Consider the following 16,187-nt stretch of genomic DNA (forward strand, 5'->3'; position numbering starts at 1 on the left):
AGGTTCATTGTTAAATGGAATTCGGAGCCATGTCAGTGAACTTTCATACGCTTACATTAAAATTCATCAGTCTGTCTTATACTTGGAATAGATCTCCAACCATGCATGATTTTATAGCATAATGCTTGATCATTTGGAAAACACATATTTGACTTGTTATGTCGATCCTCCAAATGAGGACACATCTCAGTAGCCAATATTAAAGAATTCACATTTATTAACATCTACAGATGTTACCTCTTCAGAAAAATCTTTATATGTGTTACATATATATGTATGTATAGTTTAACAACTGTCTTTTTTTTCAAGTAAAAATAGTATTCTTTGAAAAAAAATGGATAGATCAGCTTGAAACTCAATCACATGAGTGCTTTTCCTCAACCATTAAACTTTGGTATACAGCAGAAGTGCTTCATGCAGTCTTCCCCCTTTGTCAAACAGAATATTAAAAATACATGTTCTTTATCAAGGATTTTCTTAACTGAAGTTGGCTTTTTTTTACAGTTAAATTCATGATACTAAATACTAAATTTAGTATGATGCTAAATTACTAGATGTGAAGCATCTAGTAATGCTAATACAGTTGATGTTTCTGCCTTGGTGTCAGTAGTTTTACCCACCATTGCTTTTACTACTTCACACAGTGAAAAATGTCAACACAGTGAGAAAGGCCAGTAACATTTTGGTATTGTTATGAAAATGATCTTGACCTCATGGAGTGCAGACCTCCTGGGGTTTGCAGCTGCCACTTTGAGAATGGCAGCTTCGAGCCCTTCTCTGCCTCCATAATGCTAGTGGCTCTGGGGACTGGTCTGTTTCTCTAAGTGCTGTTCTAATGGCTATAGTGTTATGTCTGTTGGGAGGCACTGTACCTCTGAAGTTTAGTGCTTTTTGAAAAGGGACACACACCACAGCTAACTCAGATTTAATTATCATTTCCCAAAGCAATCACAAGAAGTTTCACTTCAGACAGAACAGGGGTATGGGGTCAGAATGCGTGCGGTAGCACTGGAGTCATGGGGCTGGGTGTCAGAAGTCCAGGTCTGTGCGCTGTCGCTGGCTGCAGCTCTGAAAGAATCACCTTGTTTCTCTGGACTTCAGAACTTTCACTCATAGGCGGAGTTTCTCTGTCTCTGAAAAAAAAAAATGATGATTCTATCAATGTCTCTAAGATCGATGGATGGAAAAAGAAATAAGGAAAAAAGGAATGAATGAACATAGGGTTTATAGAACATGTTAGGGACAAGATTTCAGGACATGAAGTTCTGCTAAAAATGAGCAGGTTTGTCTTCTGATACAGCTCAGGCTTTGAATGATGCCTTTCAGAGTGCTGGAGAAGAGGATGTCAAACAAAACAACACCTGACATTTCCTCCAAATCCAGGATTCTATGACTCTGTAATCCTCTTAGACAGAGAGTGGGCGTCTGCACTTCTACTCCCCATGTATGACATTTTATTCCCACGAGAGGGGGACGACAGAGGATGAGATGGCTGGATAGCATCACCGACTCGATGGGCATGAGTTTGAGTAAACTCTGGGAGCTGGTGATGGACAGGGAGGCCTGGCGTCCCTGGGGTCATGGGGCGTCATGGGGTCACGAAGAGTCGGACACGACTGAGCGACTGAACTGAACTGAACTGATCAGTCACACAAATTTTTTAACCTTATAAAGCTTGGAATCATCTCTTCATCATTCCCATAATAAATTACACTTCACAGCACTTTTATTTGTTTATTTATTCCAATATGGTAGGAAGCTTTGGCTGTGAGAAAAAAAGTAAATGAATTTAGTAAAACTAAAGAAGGCTTCAAAAGTGACAATAGAAGTGTGAGATTTCTAGCCTTGTATTCTCTCAGTGGTTCCCAAATGTTAGTCCGCATACAAATCTTCTGGAAGTTTGTTAAAGTGTGGTTCCTGACCCCTGTGGGTTCTGGCCAATCAGTCCTATGGCCACTGAGGTGAGGCAACCCTGGCTATACTCCACGGTCACGCACGGGGCTTGTTACAGATTTCTGAGCCACCACTTGACCCCCAGCGATTGATTGATAGGGTGTCAGATGAGGCTAAGGCATCCTATAAGGGAGATCATTAAACCCTCCCTGGATCATTTAGAAGCTCAACCAGAGGGGAAAGGAGCTATGCTGTACCAGGGACTAGTTCCTGGCTGTGCAAGCCAGCAGCATAGAAAAAACTTCAGCCCTTGCACCAAATGCAGCAGGCTTCTATGGCAAAGGCATCAGACGTCCCAAACCAATGCAAATGTTCTTTCTGCACAGGGAGAAATCGAAAGTATGGAAAAGCAGATTCTGAGCTTGAACCAGAAGAAAGAAGACCTGTTGGCGGACTTGAAGGCTGCCATACTAAACCTTCACCAGCATTTACAGCAAAAACAGCAAGAATTAGAACAAGAAGTGCTGTCAGTAGGGGCATCCGAGGAGAATGCAGGGGCTGAGAAGGATGCTTCTGAGTGGAAGGTGGGTATGGCTGTAGTTAACACTGGTCCCATGTTCCACAAGAGTTTTAAATTGGTAGTGTTTTTCATCTGGAAAACCTGTGGCCTCTATATTTATGGCCCACAGAAAAGGAATTTCTTCAAGTAGAAATACTCTGCCTGAGATTATTCATGAGTGAATATTAATTCTCAGGGTGTGTCTGTGCTGGACTCAATCCAGAATTCTTATGCTCAAGTTACCTAAGAAGGTGTTTATGAAATCCCATGGGTAGGTGGGTGGCAGCCACCCTTTGAAATGCCTTCCTACCAAACTGTGAGCCCACTGCAAACTCAGAAACAGGCCCAGCACTTCTCAAAGCCCACTCTGAATCTACATCAGTAATGGCATTCTTGAATTGTTTGATGAGGGGTCACAAAGGGCAATGCAAATGAAAGGGATCTAAGATTTGACCGAGTCATGATATTTGGCTGGATGAGTTGAGAGTTGCTAAACCCAGAGGCTACTTGTGTGGGTGGGCATCCTGGATAAAGTGAGTAAAAAATTAGCTACATAAAAAAGCAGCCAGGCCGGGATTCTGATGACGTTGAATGGCAATCCAGCTGCAACTCTTTGTGCTGTGCCTTTCAGCTGAACAGAACGGGTTCCATGTCTTTCCTGCCAGCACTCGAGGAAGAGGCAGAAGAGAGCTCCCTGAAAAGTGAAGTAAGGAAAATGATTTTCTCGTTCAAGTTTGTTAGAAGTGTAATCTCTAAAAGGTCAATGAGAAGATCTTAAAAAGAATGGAAACATAAGGATTTTTTAAATTCAATGCCAGTATTTTGTAAGGGTGACTGAAGTAGTTATCTTATGTTATTAATGTTTAAGTGCATCTAAACCTCCTCCAGGCCGGAGTGGGATAAATGTAATTCAGACACCCTTGTTGGCAGAAGGGAGAAGATGAAGTTCTTTGTCATATCTTGAGTTCTGAGTACTTTTTCTGAAGTTTTGAGAGTTTGCTGTTTGGCTGGCAGTCCTGGTGGCTTTATCTTTCCATATTTGAATTACTTTTGTTGTCAGACAGCACCGCCAAGGACATGAAGAATGGTGTTAGCAACTAACCCTCCTATGTTACTACTCCTATCAGAACTGGTTGAAGGAGACCTTTACAAGCTTTCTCATTATATCAGTTTCCATTTCATACTTTAAGAACTAAAGCAGTAATGGGTCTGAGCCAAAGGGAAGAAAATTGCAGCAAGTGATGGTTTTTAATGCCTCCTACGTAACGAGCAGGCATTCTTCCTGCTCGTTTTATAGATTGCTCAGTAGCTCCATGATCACTCAGGATAGCCTGTAGTCCTTCACTATATCACTGGACACGTGGGGCTGAGTGGTCAGATGAGGAGTGAGGCTTATATACTCTGACCGTCAGACAGCTTTGCGATCTGACTCTACCTCTTCATAGCAGAGAAAATTTTGAAAATGAAGGAGGTGCTGGAGCCAAAGTAAGAGTGCAGTTCAGTATGATGCTAATTTGAGACCTGTATTTGCCTCTGAGCTGATATGTTTATAATCATTGTTTGTCTTTGACATCAATAAAAAAAATCCATGTTGTTAAAGAGCCTTTGAGGTTACATTTACCAAAGCAGATGAAATTCCTAAAGTGCTGTTTTAAAGGTCCCCTTTGTAGGACATGAACTGACTCCCAACTTTAAGAATATTTTTTCGGCTTTAGGAAGAACAACCACATTTGGACTCCTGTGATATAGTTAGCCAAAGAAATCGTTGATAAATAGCGGGGGAAGGGGAGGAGGGGGTGGAATTGAGGTCTGCAATTATACTGCCTGGTAAGCTGAGTGTTACATAAAAGAGATAAGAAGGATGCTGTTATGATGGTAGGAAATCACCTCCCTCTACTAATCAATTGATTGCTGTGTTAGAGCGGAGATAAGAAAGCAGAGCCGTCTTCCGGGTTCCCGTCTTTACTCTGGAAACATGACAAGGACGTGGAGGAGGACAGGGCATCCTCGTCTTCTGGAACAATCGTTCAGGTAATCCTGTGCGGGTCACATTTCTTGGAGGTGGGGATAGGCAGGGATAGCAAGTCAAAGCAAAGAGTTTCTTGTTTGAAAGAATGTTTCAGGAGGGAATCTATATGGGTTGAAATTTTTTTAAACTTCTTACCGCTACCTCTGCACAAGGCAAAGACTGCTGAGTATTAGTTATATTTCTTTTGCACACTCAGTGATAATATTGTTGCTGAGGCCCTAAGTCATGTTCGATTCTTGTGACCCTCTGGACTGTAGCCCACTAGGCTCCTCTTCATGGGATTTTCCAGGCAAGAATACTGGAGTAGGTTGCCATTTCTTTCTCCAGGGAGTCTTCAGATCCAGGGATCAAACCCACATCTCCTGTATTGGTAGGTGGGTTCTTTACCACTGAGCCACCAGGGAAGCCTGTAAGTATTTACCTGAGGAAAACTCCTTAAGTGAAAATCTAAACTGAAAAAAACCAAAACAGTTAAAGGAGCAGCTAAAAGGTTGACCAATGTAGTTAAAGCATTTAACATGCCTCTTTCTTGGGGAGCAGTTGGGGTTGAGAGTTCTCTTTTTGAACAATGTAGTGTGGAAGATAAATTAATGAAATAAGTCTTTTTGCTCCTGCTTCTGCTTCATTGACTACGCTAAAGGCTTTGATTGTGTGGATCACAACAAACTGTGGAAAATTCTTAAAGAGATGCAAGTACCAGACCTTAGCTGTCTCCTAAGAAATCTGTATGCAGGTCAAGTAGCGACAGTTAAAACTGGACATGGAACAATGGACTGGTTTTAAAAAAAACTGGGAAAAGAGTATGTCAAGGCTGTATATTGTCATCCTGCTTATTTAGCTTATATGCAATGTGCATCATGTGAGATGCTCGAATCACAAGATGGAATCAAGATTGCTGGGAGAAATACCAACAACCTCATATATGCAGATGATACCACCCTAATGACAGAAAGTGAAGAGGAACTAAAGTGCCTCTTGTTAAGGATGAAAGAGGAGAGAGAAAAAGCTGGCTTGAAACTTAGGATGTGAAAAATTAAGATCTTGGCATTGATCCCATCAATTCATGGCAAATAGAAGAGGGTAAAGTGGAAGCAGTGACAGATTTTTATTTTTTTGGGTTCCAAAATCACTGCAGATGGTGACTGCAATCATGAAATTCAAATGTGCTTGCTCTTTGGAAGGAAGCTTTGACAAACCTAGACAGCATATTTAAAAGCAGAGACATCACTTTGCTGACAAAATGTTCTTATAGTCGCAAAGCTATAGTTTTTCCAGTTGTCATATATAGATATGAGAGTTGGACTGTAAAGGCTGAACATCAAAGAACTGATGCTTTCTAATCATGGGGCTGGAGAAGACTCTTGAAGAGAGTCCTTTGGACAGCAAGGAGATCAAATCAATCAGTGCTAAAGGAAATCAACCCTGAATATTTATTGGAAAGACTGCAGCTAAAGCTGAATACTTTGACCATACAAAGAGCCGACTCATTGGAAAAGACCCTGATGCTGGGAAAGATTAAAGGCAAAAAGAGAAGGGAGCTGCAGAGGGTGAGATAGTTAGATAGCATCACCAACTCAATGGACATGAATTTGAGCAAACTGGGAAATATTGGAGGACAGAGAAGTCTGGTATGCTGCAGTCCATGGGGTCACCAAGAGTCAGACATGACTTAGCGAATGAATAACAGCTTTTTGCTCCTTGGTAACTTATAAACTTCTTCAGTCTCTCAAAATAGAGGGCAAATGCCGTCACATTAGAAAATCATTTCATGCCTATGTGAAGACGATGTTTTTCCCTTGCTTCTAAAGGATCTTTGCATCATTATGATCCATGCTTCCCCCCCCACCTGCCTTCTGACTAGGGCTGACCCTACCCAGCTCCCAGGCCCATCCTTTCTTTGATAGTTGGCATGGGGACACTTATGCCAACGTCTCCATTCTCTGCCTCTTGGTTGTGTCCTTTCCTCTCTACCTCAAAAGTGTTCAGGTTTCCCTTCCCCCCAGGTTCCTTCCCCCATTTCTCTATCCCTCCCAAAGCCCAGACCATCTCTTTAGAAACTGCTCTGCCTCCATAGGTACCCTCCTCCCCATATCTGCCTATGGACTTCCTTCCTACTCATCCATAAAGGCCCTTTTCAACTCCCACCACCTCCAAAACCCCCTCTGTTCTTTCCGTTTGTTTTCCCATAGCATTCTGAACCTCAGTTATTATGATTTATCACAGTTTTATGCATCGATCTGACACAGTTTCATGAGAAGCAGGAACTTTATCTTCTACATTTTGATGTCCTGTACTGGGCTCATTATACTACTTTGTAATTTATGTGTTTGTTTTTGGCTGTGCTAGGTCTTCTTGCTACCCAGGCTTTTCTGGAGTTGTCCTGAGCGGGGGCCACTCTCTATTAGTGGTGCCCTGGCTTGTCTTGTTGCAGAGCAAAGGCTCTGGGCGCGGGTCAGTAGTTGCAGCTCGCAGGCTCTGGAGCACAGGCTCAATAATTGTGGCGTATGGGCTTAGTTGCTCCGTAGCTTGTGGGATCTTCCTGGACTGGGGATCAAACCTGTGTCTCCTACATTGGCAGGTTGATTCTTTACCACTAAGCCACCCAGAAAGCCCTCAATATGCTACTTTAATGTGTTGAATTTCTTGATCCTGCTTTCCAGATCAATTTCACAGTGGGCATGAAATGAAGTCTCTTTCATTTATGGCTAAATGTCTTTAGCTGGTGCTTCTCTTTCTTGGCTCCATTTGTAATCGAGATTTTGCCCCTTGCTATATTTATACTGCCGTTGACTTCTGGATATTAATTTTCAGTTCAATTCAGTTGCTCATTTGTGTCCAACTCTGTGCGACCCCATGGACCACAGCATGCCAGGCTTTCCTGTTCTTACCAACTCCTGGAGCTTGCTCAAACTCATGTCCTTCGAGTCGGTGTTGGCATCCAGCCATCTCATCTTCAGTTGTCCCCTTCTACTCCTGCCTTCAGTCTTTCCCAGCATCAGGGTCTTTTCCAATGAGTCAGTTCTTTGCATCTGGTGGCCAGAGTATTGAAGTTTCAGCTTCAGCATCAGTCCTTCCAATGAGTCTTAAAGAATTGATTTCCTTTAAGATTAACTGGTTTGATCTCCTTGGTGTCCAGGGAACTCGCAAGAGTCTTCTCCAACACCACAGTTCAAAAGCATCAGTTCTTCAGCACTCAACTTTCTTTATGGTCCAACTTTCACATCCATACATGACTACTTGAGAAACCATAGCTTTGACTAGATGGACCTTTGTTGGCAAAGTAATGTCTCTGCTTTTTAATATGCTGTCTAGGTTGGTTTTAGCTTTTCTTCCAAGGAGCAAGCGTCTTTTAATCTCATGGCTGCAGTCACCATCTGCAGTGATTGAGCCCAAGAAAATAAAGTCTATCACTGTTTCCATTGTTTTCCCATCTATTTGCCATGAAGTGATGGAACCAGATGCCATGATCTTTGTTTTTTGCATGTTGAAGTGCCCTTTTATTAGTCCTGATCCTTCTCGACCTCTAGCAGTAGCAATCTCTTCCTTTTTGAAATGCGGTGTTCCTTTGGCTTTATTAATTCTATACTTCCTGGTCTCATCTGTCTGTAGCCCCTCTTCCAGCTTTACCCATCTCTATCATAGTGGGCATTTCCCCCAGTGGTTTACCATCTTCTTTCTTCTCTGTTTTGTCTCATGGCAGTTTCTCCTCTCATAAGTTTTGTAGTCACCTCTATGCCACAGATTCCCAAATTAAATCTCTGGTCTTGATTTTTCCTGTAAATCTGTTCTACATTTCTACCATCCAAATACATTTCTCTTTTTGAATGTGTTTTCTTCATATCAATCCCATTTACCAGCGTTTCTTCAAAGCTTACCCTTCCTCGTAATCTCTCAATGTCTGTTAGTGGCACGACTATCTTATCAATGTCTGAGACAGACTTCAGAGTCATCTCAGGCCGTTTGTCTGGCCTTTTATAGCTACTGCTCAAGTGATGTCCATTCAGTCTTTACATCCTTCTTCTCCCATTATTTTTGTCATCATCCTATTCCAGGCAATTGTTAACTTCCTCCCTACTCTAATCATTTATACATCTTATACTTAACTGATGGATCTTCCTAAAGCAGTTCATGTTAAATTCCAGTCTTTCCTAGATTCTGATTATCTACTGAATAAAATGCAGTGTTCTTAGCCTGGCGTTCCAGACTTTTCATGATCCCAACTTACCTTTCCAGTTTTTTGTTTTTTTTTAACCTTTCCAGTTTTATCTAAGTTTTACGTTTAGTTCTTGGTTCATACCTTTCTAATAACAGTTTCTGTTTTCAGTACATGGAGCTCTTAGGAATTACTAAGTGCTTTATATAAGTCATCTTGTTTACTAATCACAGGAATGAGTGAGCTGAGTTGTGTTGCCACTTTAGAGATGAAGCAAGTGAGGATCAGAGAGTCCAGGTTAATTTGTCCAATATCACACAACTTGTAAGTAGAGCAGTCAAGATTGGTTGATTACAATATGCATACTTTTCCCACCACACTGGTCTTTTGTATAAGTTTCATTTTCCCATTGATTAACCTTGATTAACCTAATAAGTGGATCAAAGTGTACATACATTTAAAATGTGGTACACATTGTTAAACTGTCCTCTAGAAAGACAACAATTTTGTTTCTACTAGAATGCATGGAAATGCCTCTTTTCTGACCCCAAGCTGATATTGGATATTTTCAACCTTAGTTAAACATATCCAGTGGATTAAATTGCGTATATTCTAAGAATGTTGACTATCACTTGAGGTATGAATTGACTTTCATGTTCTTTTTTTATGAAACATGCATCCATGCCACTTGTCATTTTCTACATAGAAGTTGATGTGTTCCTTATTTATTTCTAAAAGTATTTAATACATTAAGGATATTAGCAGTTTTGCGAGATGTTATCTCAATCTGTCATTTCTCCTTTAACTTAGATTATGATGTCTTTTTGCGGCACATGTTATTTATGTTGTTAATACTAACATTTTTTCCCTTTATGGTCAAGCTTTAAAAGTCCCTTCCCACTCTTAGAATGGAAATAGATTCACTCATATTTTCTTCAAGAATTTTTATGGTGTATCTTTTACATTTAAATATTAGATACAAATATTAGATACAATTGGAATTCATTGTTAGCAGTGAGACAGAGATTTGGTTATGTTTTTCATGAAGTGCCTAGATAAGATAGTTGTTCCCACATTTTAAAGTTTCATCTTTCTTCAGTTATTGGAAATAGGACTTTTATCACATAATCTTATTTAAGTTTAATTCTCATAATAATTCATTTAAATATCTAATTCTCTGGATTTCTTATGTGTTCCTCATTAACCACAGAGCTTTGGAGATTCAAGTCTTCAAATAAAGATAAGCTTAAAGAAGTTGATTTTTTTCCCCTAATGAGCAGATTTTTTTCCCCTCAATGTACCTGACTAGTCTAGACATTTTTGTAAGCAGGTGATTTGTAAAATGAGCAGGTGCAGGAAGGACTTGTATGGCTTCAGGGCAGGAATTTTTCTGAACTTCTGATTCTTTTCTTTACAGGAGGCAACTGGGAAAATAAGCACATGTGATAGTTCCATGGCACAGGTTTTTGAACCAGACCTGCTGAATACTGAGCAAGGCCCAAAATTTTCCCTGAGCCCCAACCAAACACCAGAGGTAGGTCCCTGTTGCTGATGAGCCATCTGCCCAAATACCTGGACTAGCACCCAGAGGTGACAGGCTCTCTGCATTTTGCAGTATTTTGTATTACCAAGCAAGAGGTCTTTGTGAACTTTAACACCTTCGTGTGTGCTGCCACGCTGGAGAACTGGAAGATTTGCCATCAGCTATTGACATGGAGACTGAGCGTGGTACAGAGCAATTAAAGACTTTTTACTCACCACTTGTCAGGGTGAACCAGCCTTTCCATTAGTATCCCCTTCTTTTTTCTGTAGCTACAACTTATGAGGGTGACAGAAGTGGAGGAGAGCAAATGTTAATTAACTACCTATTACATTAAAGGCATTTGTGTTTGCTCTCTAATCCTCAGATTAAATAAGGCAGGTTAACATGTACCATTCATTTACAAAAGAAAAATCAAAATTCAGGGTGTCAAAGTACAGTTAGTAAATGGAGGAGTAAGGAGGCAGACTCCAAATATTCCAGACTGCCTTCCTAATTTGAATATTTAGTATTTAAAGATGTAAAACCGAGGCAGATTTAGCCTCACCAAATAAGCTGCCACCACATCATCCCAGCAGCATATTTAGTATTTGTGCAAATGCATTTAGGTCAGGCACTTTACCTAAATCTTCCCTCTTGGCACAGTAGGCAGGACCTGAAGGCCCTGAGTTCGAGCCTCAGAGTACGGCAGATCCTTCACTTTTGGGGCTTCCCAGGTGGCACTAGGGGTAAAGAACCCGCCTGCCAATTCTGGAGACGTAAGAGATGTGGGTTTGATTCTTGGGTCCAGAAGATCCTCTGGAGGAGGAAATGACAGCCCACTGCAGTGTTCTTGCCTGAAAAATTCTATGGACAGAAGAGCCTGGTGGGCTACAGTCCATGGGATCGCAAAGAGTCAGACACAACTGAAGCGACTTAGCATGCTAGGCACTTTAGCCAGGCAGTTTTGCATTTTATAATAGGGGGTGGTGTGTGCAGATAATTGTAGAGTTGATGGTAAAGTATTTAACGGTTTGGTATTTTGGCATGAAATATTGCTATAGCCAAAAAATTTGTTTGCATTTTAACTAGATCTTGGTACTCAGATCAGCAATGTGTTGTTTAGAAATCAAGCACTGTCATATTCATTGACTGAGAGGCTAACTTGAATGCCAGAAGGTTGACAGAATTATGTCAAAAATGTGGACTTGTAGACCCCAAGGCATAACGAAATCAGAGATTGAATCCTGGGTCTAGGATTGAATCCAGTGACTGTAGGCAGTTTGAATAACTTCTCTAAGCCTCAGTTTCCTCATCTATACACTGGGAATAATGGGCTTGTGGCATAAAATATGAGATAGTCTTAGCACAGTAGCTTAGCTCTAGAACTCAGTAAAAGATTGGGTATTATCAATTTATATTAATGCTTTAGAGATGACATAATTCTCTAACAAGACATATTTGTGGTCATGCTTTTTTAGCCCTCCAAAATGTACAGTTATAAAACTTTGATTAAAATAGTGTCTACTTTTTAAATTTGGGGTTATCATTTGAAGAAGATACTCAACAGGCGGACTACTGTGGGGAAAAATGTAGACTCAGAATTAAAAGATCTTGGAACTATGTGACCTTGGGCAAGTAATTTATGTCTGGGCTTGAGTTTCTCAGAAGCAATGTGGTGGGATGGGAGGGGTGTGAACTGATTAAACATTAAACACACTTGGATTTCTTTGGCTATAAAAAAGGTGTGAACTGATTCCTGGCACGTTTCCCAGACCACCTTCAACTATTGAAGTTCTACTGTTACAGATAATCTTTTTGTCTTCTATTATGTGTGGATTCTTTCCAGGTGCAAATAACTAGCAAATAAAACCAAGATTAGTACTCCAGCTTCCATATTTCCTCATTAATTCAGTGAGTTAGAGAAAGCAAAGAAACTCAATTTTGTCAATTTTCTTAACATCTGTGGCAGTTGTAGGTGCTCAAATAATGTTTTTGAATAAACAGGGAAGGCAGATAGTAAATCTCTTATGGCAGATTAATTAATCAATCAATCACTATTAATAGATTGTTATCTCAGGTGACAAAAAGGAGGATTGCAAAATCTTTGCCACTGAGATATAACAATATCTGAAAAATCTGAAAACTAGGAAGCAATTAGACGACTAGAAATTGATGTCTGACAGTAAAATCACATATGAGTTGCTTTTTTAAAGATCGGAATTAAAAAGGAAAATTGAAATGGGTGAATCTAAATATAGATCCGACTGTGTATGAACTATAGAGAAAACATGGTACTGGGAACACTTCCTTAGGAAGGTGATTCTTAAAGAAAACCCTGATTAAAGCAGGGGAGAAATAGCATTTTGGCAGAAAAGTCAGGCATCTGTGAAGTAAAGAGATGGTCAAGGGGAATGAGTACAACTCAGAGGACCCTTCTGTTGAACTAGCTCTTATAATCCTCATCAGAGTGTGCGTGAAAATGAGTGGTATTTTCATATCCTGCATATTTTTGTTACCACTTACCAATTTTGTCTGCTTCTATCATACTGAAAGTTCTGTATTTAAACAAAATTCTGTAAATATTAGGAAATAGGCACTTGAGTTGAGATAGGGTATATATTTGTGAGCAACTCCCGTTTCTCAGTTGGCCAAAATTATGCCTTGTTAGATGCTGAGATGTAGTTAACAAAGCCTTATATAGAAAACATTTTCATTTCCTCATAATCAGAATGAATAAAATGTTTATGTTGTTTAGTCGCTCAGTCATGTCCGACTCTTTTGCGACCCCATGGACTGTAGATCGCCAGTATCCTCTGTCCACACTGAGCCACTTGGGAAGCCCTGAATGGATATCACTAATTTGGTAGAGCAAAACACAAATCCTTATTCCTAAAAAAATTCCTCTAGAAAGGTCAATAATACTATTTCAGTATTTTGGAAAAAGATGTGGGAAGCAAATATCTGTATCAGTTCATCTTTTGCCTCCAAATTGGAAGTATCTGTCATATAATTACCAGAATACTTTTACTTGGTACCTGGGAGAAATTTTTCTGTGGGATTGATAAACAACCTAGTCGTTTGAATATAAAAAGAACCCATCACACACATCCTGCTTTCTTTATACTACACCTTAAGCATCCATTCCTTAAACGCAGTAATATTTGAGTATCTAGAAGCTGAAAAGTAACTTTAGAAAATGAAGAATATGAGATAAGTTTGCAAATTACCCCAATGAAGCTTATCACTTGACCGAAGCTATTTTTAATAGAAAAAGGTAAGTAATAGCAGGGGGGAGGGAAAGCTAAAATAGTTTGTAATCTTAACCACTTAAGAGGTTAAGTTGAAAGCGTGAGGTATTAGTATATTTTCTCTGTGTCCCTGCCAGTGTGTAAAGACCTTTCTTTTCTGTTTGAACAGAGGGCATAGCAATGTAAGCATTGCTTAATCATGTGTCACGCAACTTTAAACCCTGGCCAATTCGCTGCAGTGTTTCAGACACACACACCCACATGCACACCCTCTCGCGCACACTCACCTGTCTCCTGGGACCCACGTTTAATGAGCCGCCAGCCTCTTTGCGTCCTCCGTGCCTGGGAACTCTGCGTCTGTGTTCATGCGGGTTGGCTGCTTGGAAACCTGGGGCGCCAGGTCACGTGATTGTTGCTATGCCTGTGGAGGTGGCTTCTTCGTTTCTTTTTGTTTTTACTTCTTCTGCCCTTATATATTTGTTTTTCTTTTAACTAGGGGAAATGCTATCAGTTTACAGGTCTTTACAAGTCCGAATCTGAATATTTTGGACTCCTAGTTTTTCACTGCTGGATTATCTTTGGATTTCTCATAGGGTGCCACACCTCCCATCAAGGCTGCAGCTACTGGCCTTTCGGACGAGCAAGGAGCTTTTGAAGCCACGGTGGAGAAGGTGAGGCCCGAGCCTGCGGAAGTCCTCCATGTCTGCAAGAATCAGGTGGCCGAGCTGGAGCTGTGGCTACAGCAAGCCAACGTGGCATTTGAGCCGGAAACATTAGACGCGGACATGCAACAGGTGGTGGAACAGCAGTTGGTAGGGTGCCAGGTAAGGCTGCTGGGTCTGAGTTCGTGGCCTGTCTCTTCGCCAATCACCTACACAAGTAGGTGAATTTCTCTGAAAGCAACAATGTGATTCTTCCTGTTGCTCCGACCCCTATGTTTATTTTGGCCTCAAGTTTTGGTTTTCAGGATAATTCTTTGAAATAATTTACGTAAGCAGAGTATTTGGGAAGATAGTGGAGAAGATCTCAGAATCTAGAGTTTAAATCTGGTCACATTAACTGTGAACTGGAGGGAGTTACCTCTCACTTCATTTTCCTCAAGTAGGTCATCTCCTAAGACTTTGTCAGGATTAAATGAGATAAAGTATCTAAATCAGTGTCTGGAGTATAAAGTATATATAAAATGCTCAGCAAATACTTGTTTTATTCATAATATTCAGTTTTTTAAAGTTTCATTCATCAGAAATGAAACTGAATATCCTGATTTGCAGGGTTACAGATAACAGCAGAAAAGGGCTTTGCTGTCATTTTACTATGAATGCTCGCCATTGCAGGAGATGCAGGAGTTGTAGGTTCGATCCCTGGGTTGGGACGATCCTCTAGAGGCAGAAATGGCAACCCACTCCAGTATTCTTGCCTGGAAAATTCCACGGACAGAGGAGCCTGGTTGGCTACAGGCCACGGTGTCAACAGAGAGTCAGACATGACTGAGCGACTGAACGCATGCACCCTTCACTGGGGAGGGGCTGGAATGTAAACTTCCTTGCCTGGAGTCATTTTGAGGAAGCTTTGCTGGCACAGCCCAAAGGTTGGGAGCTCTGGATCCCTCCAGGGAGGGACGAGACTGACAAAGCTGGAGCAGAACTGAGTGTCCTCAAGAGCTCAGCCCAGGCACCTCCCTCAAAGGCACTTACACCCCCTTGGCCTGACATCTCCACCCGATTGGCTCATTCACAGTTGGTGTCCAGGGACAAGGACTTCCTCTCAGAGTGCCTCAACCCACTGGCCCGTCCACGGGGAGCTCCACCCACTCAGGGGGCTGGGCATATGACCCGCCTTGGCCCGAGCCCGGCGCTCCTCCCGTTTCCATTCAGACCCACAGTCTTACTACCTCAGGAGTCCGTCTAGTAGGACCCAGCCAGGCAAGCTGACCCCCTTCCTTGGGCAACTCAGCACCTCTCACCCCAAAAGTCAGCTCCTGAGGGTTGGATTCACTCAGATACAGGCCCTACCACGCGGCCTGACTGGTAAGGCGCGCAGGAGAATCTGGAGAAGACAGTGTAAGTCGGCACAGAGCAAGCAGTGCTCCTCTGACCTGAACCTTCGGTGTTCCAGATGTTGAGCCCTGGCCACTTAGGGCCTTTCAGGTGCTATCTGCCAACTGATGGTCCTGCTGACTGGGTAGACCCCATAGCCAAGTCCCTGATCATTCCTGGAATCTGGTCCTTGGGCCTCTTGTGTATTTAAAAATGTGGGGGCTGCTCGAGGAAAAGACACGACCACAAGGTGGCAGTCGCGTGCAGTGAGCGTTCCTTGGGCAGCGTTTCCGAGAGGCCTGGAGGGACTGGGAAGTCTCATGCCAGACTTCCAGAGGCTTTGGCAAGGAGCAGGGCTGGGGCCACCACCCAGAAGCGGAGGGGACCAGGGAACTCCTAGGAGTTAGAGAATCCAGGCCGGCTGTGTGTCTAGATGATGTCAGAGAATCTGAAGGAAGCAGAGGCTGGAGTCTTTAGAGCTCCAGAGTTTGTCTTAACCATGACTAGATGTGGGGGGTCCAGTTTTGAGCCTGGCACTGGTGAAATATGAATTAATATTTATGCTGAAGAAATAAACAACATACAGATCCATATACAGGGGCCAACTCTGGCTCATTTATATAACACCATGGCATATAGACTTTAACATTGAAACATAAAAGGCCTTACAGTGCTCTATAAAAACATTAAGTTCCCAGAGAGGAAATATCCAAGGATAGGAGCAAACAGATCAGTCAGGAAAAAATT

At 41.7% G+C, this 16,187-nt stretch overlaps 1 protein-coding gene and 1 long non-coding RNA gene across 8 annotated transcripts in view; one reads left to right on the forward strand and one right to left on the reverse strand.

Moving 5' to 3' along the window:
- SYNE2 (spectrin repeat containing nuclear envelope protein 2) overlaps window positions 1-16,187 on the forward strand; it is a 317,663-nt gene that overhangs the window by 206,776 nt on the left and 94,700 nt on the right. For all 7 annotated transcript variants that reach the window (XM_065941349.1, XM_065941346.1, XM_065941351.1 and 4 more), the window contains exons 62-66: window positions 2,280-2,477; window positions 3,084-3,158; window positions 4,373-4,483; window positions 10,052-10,168; window positions 13,998-14,228. In XM_065941349.1, coding sequence (XP_065797421.1) covers window positions 2,280-2,477; window positions 3,084-3,158; window positions 4,373-4,483; window positions 10,052-10,168; window positions 13,998-14,228 — 732 coding nt within the window. The remainder of the gene's footprint in view (window positions 1-2,279; window positions 2,478-3,083; window positions 3,159-4,372; window positions 4,484-10,051; window positions 10,169-13,997; window positions 14,229-16,187) is intronic.
- On the reverse strand, window positions 649-14,124 carry LOC136172187 (uncharacterized). The gene is made up of 2 exons (XR_010663967.1): window positions 13,692-14,124; window positions 649-1,133 (listed from the first exon to the last, which is right to left on the reverse strand). It is a non-coding gene; the product is annotated as an uncharacterized lncRNA (long non-coding RNA).

The sequence above is a fragment of the Muntiacus reevesi genome, chromosome 7 (genome assembly GCF_963930625.1).
Source record: "Muntiacus reevesi chromosome 7, mMunRee1.1, whole genome shotgun sequence".
In the NCBI taxonomy this organism is placed as follows: Eukaryota; Metazoa; Chordata; class Mammalia; order Artiodactyla; family Cervidae; genus Muntiacus; species Muntiacus reevesi.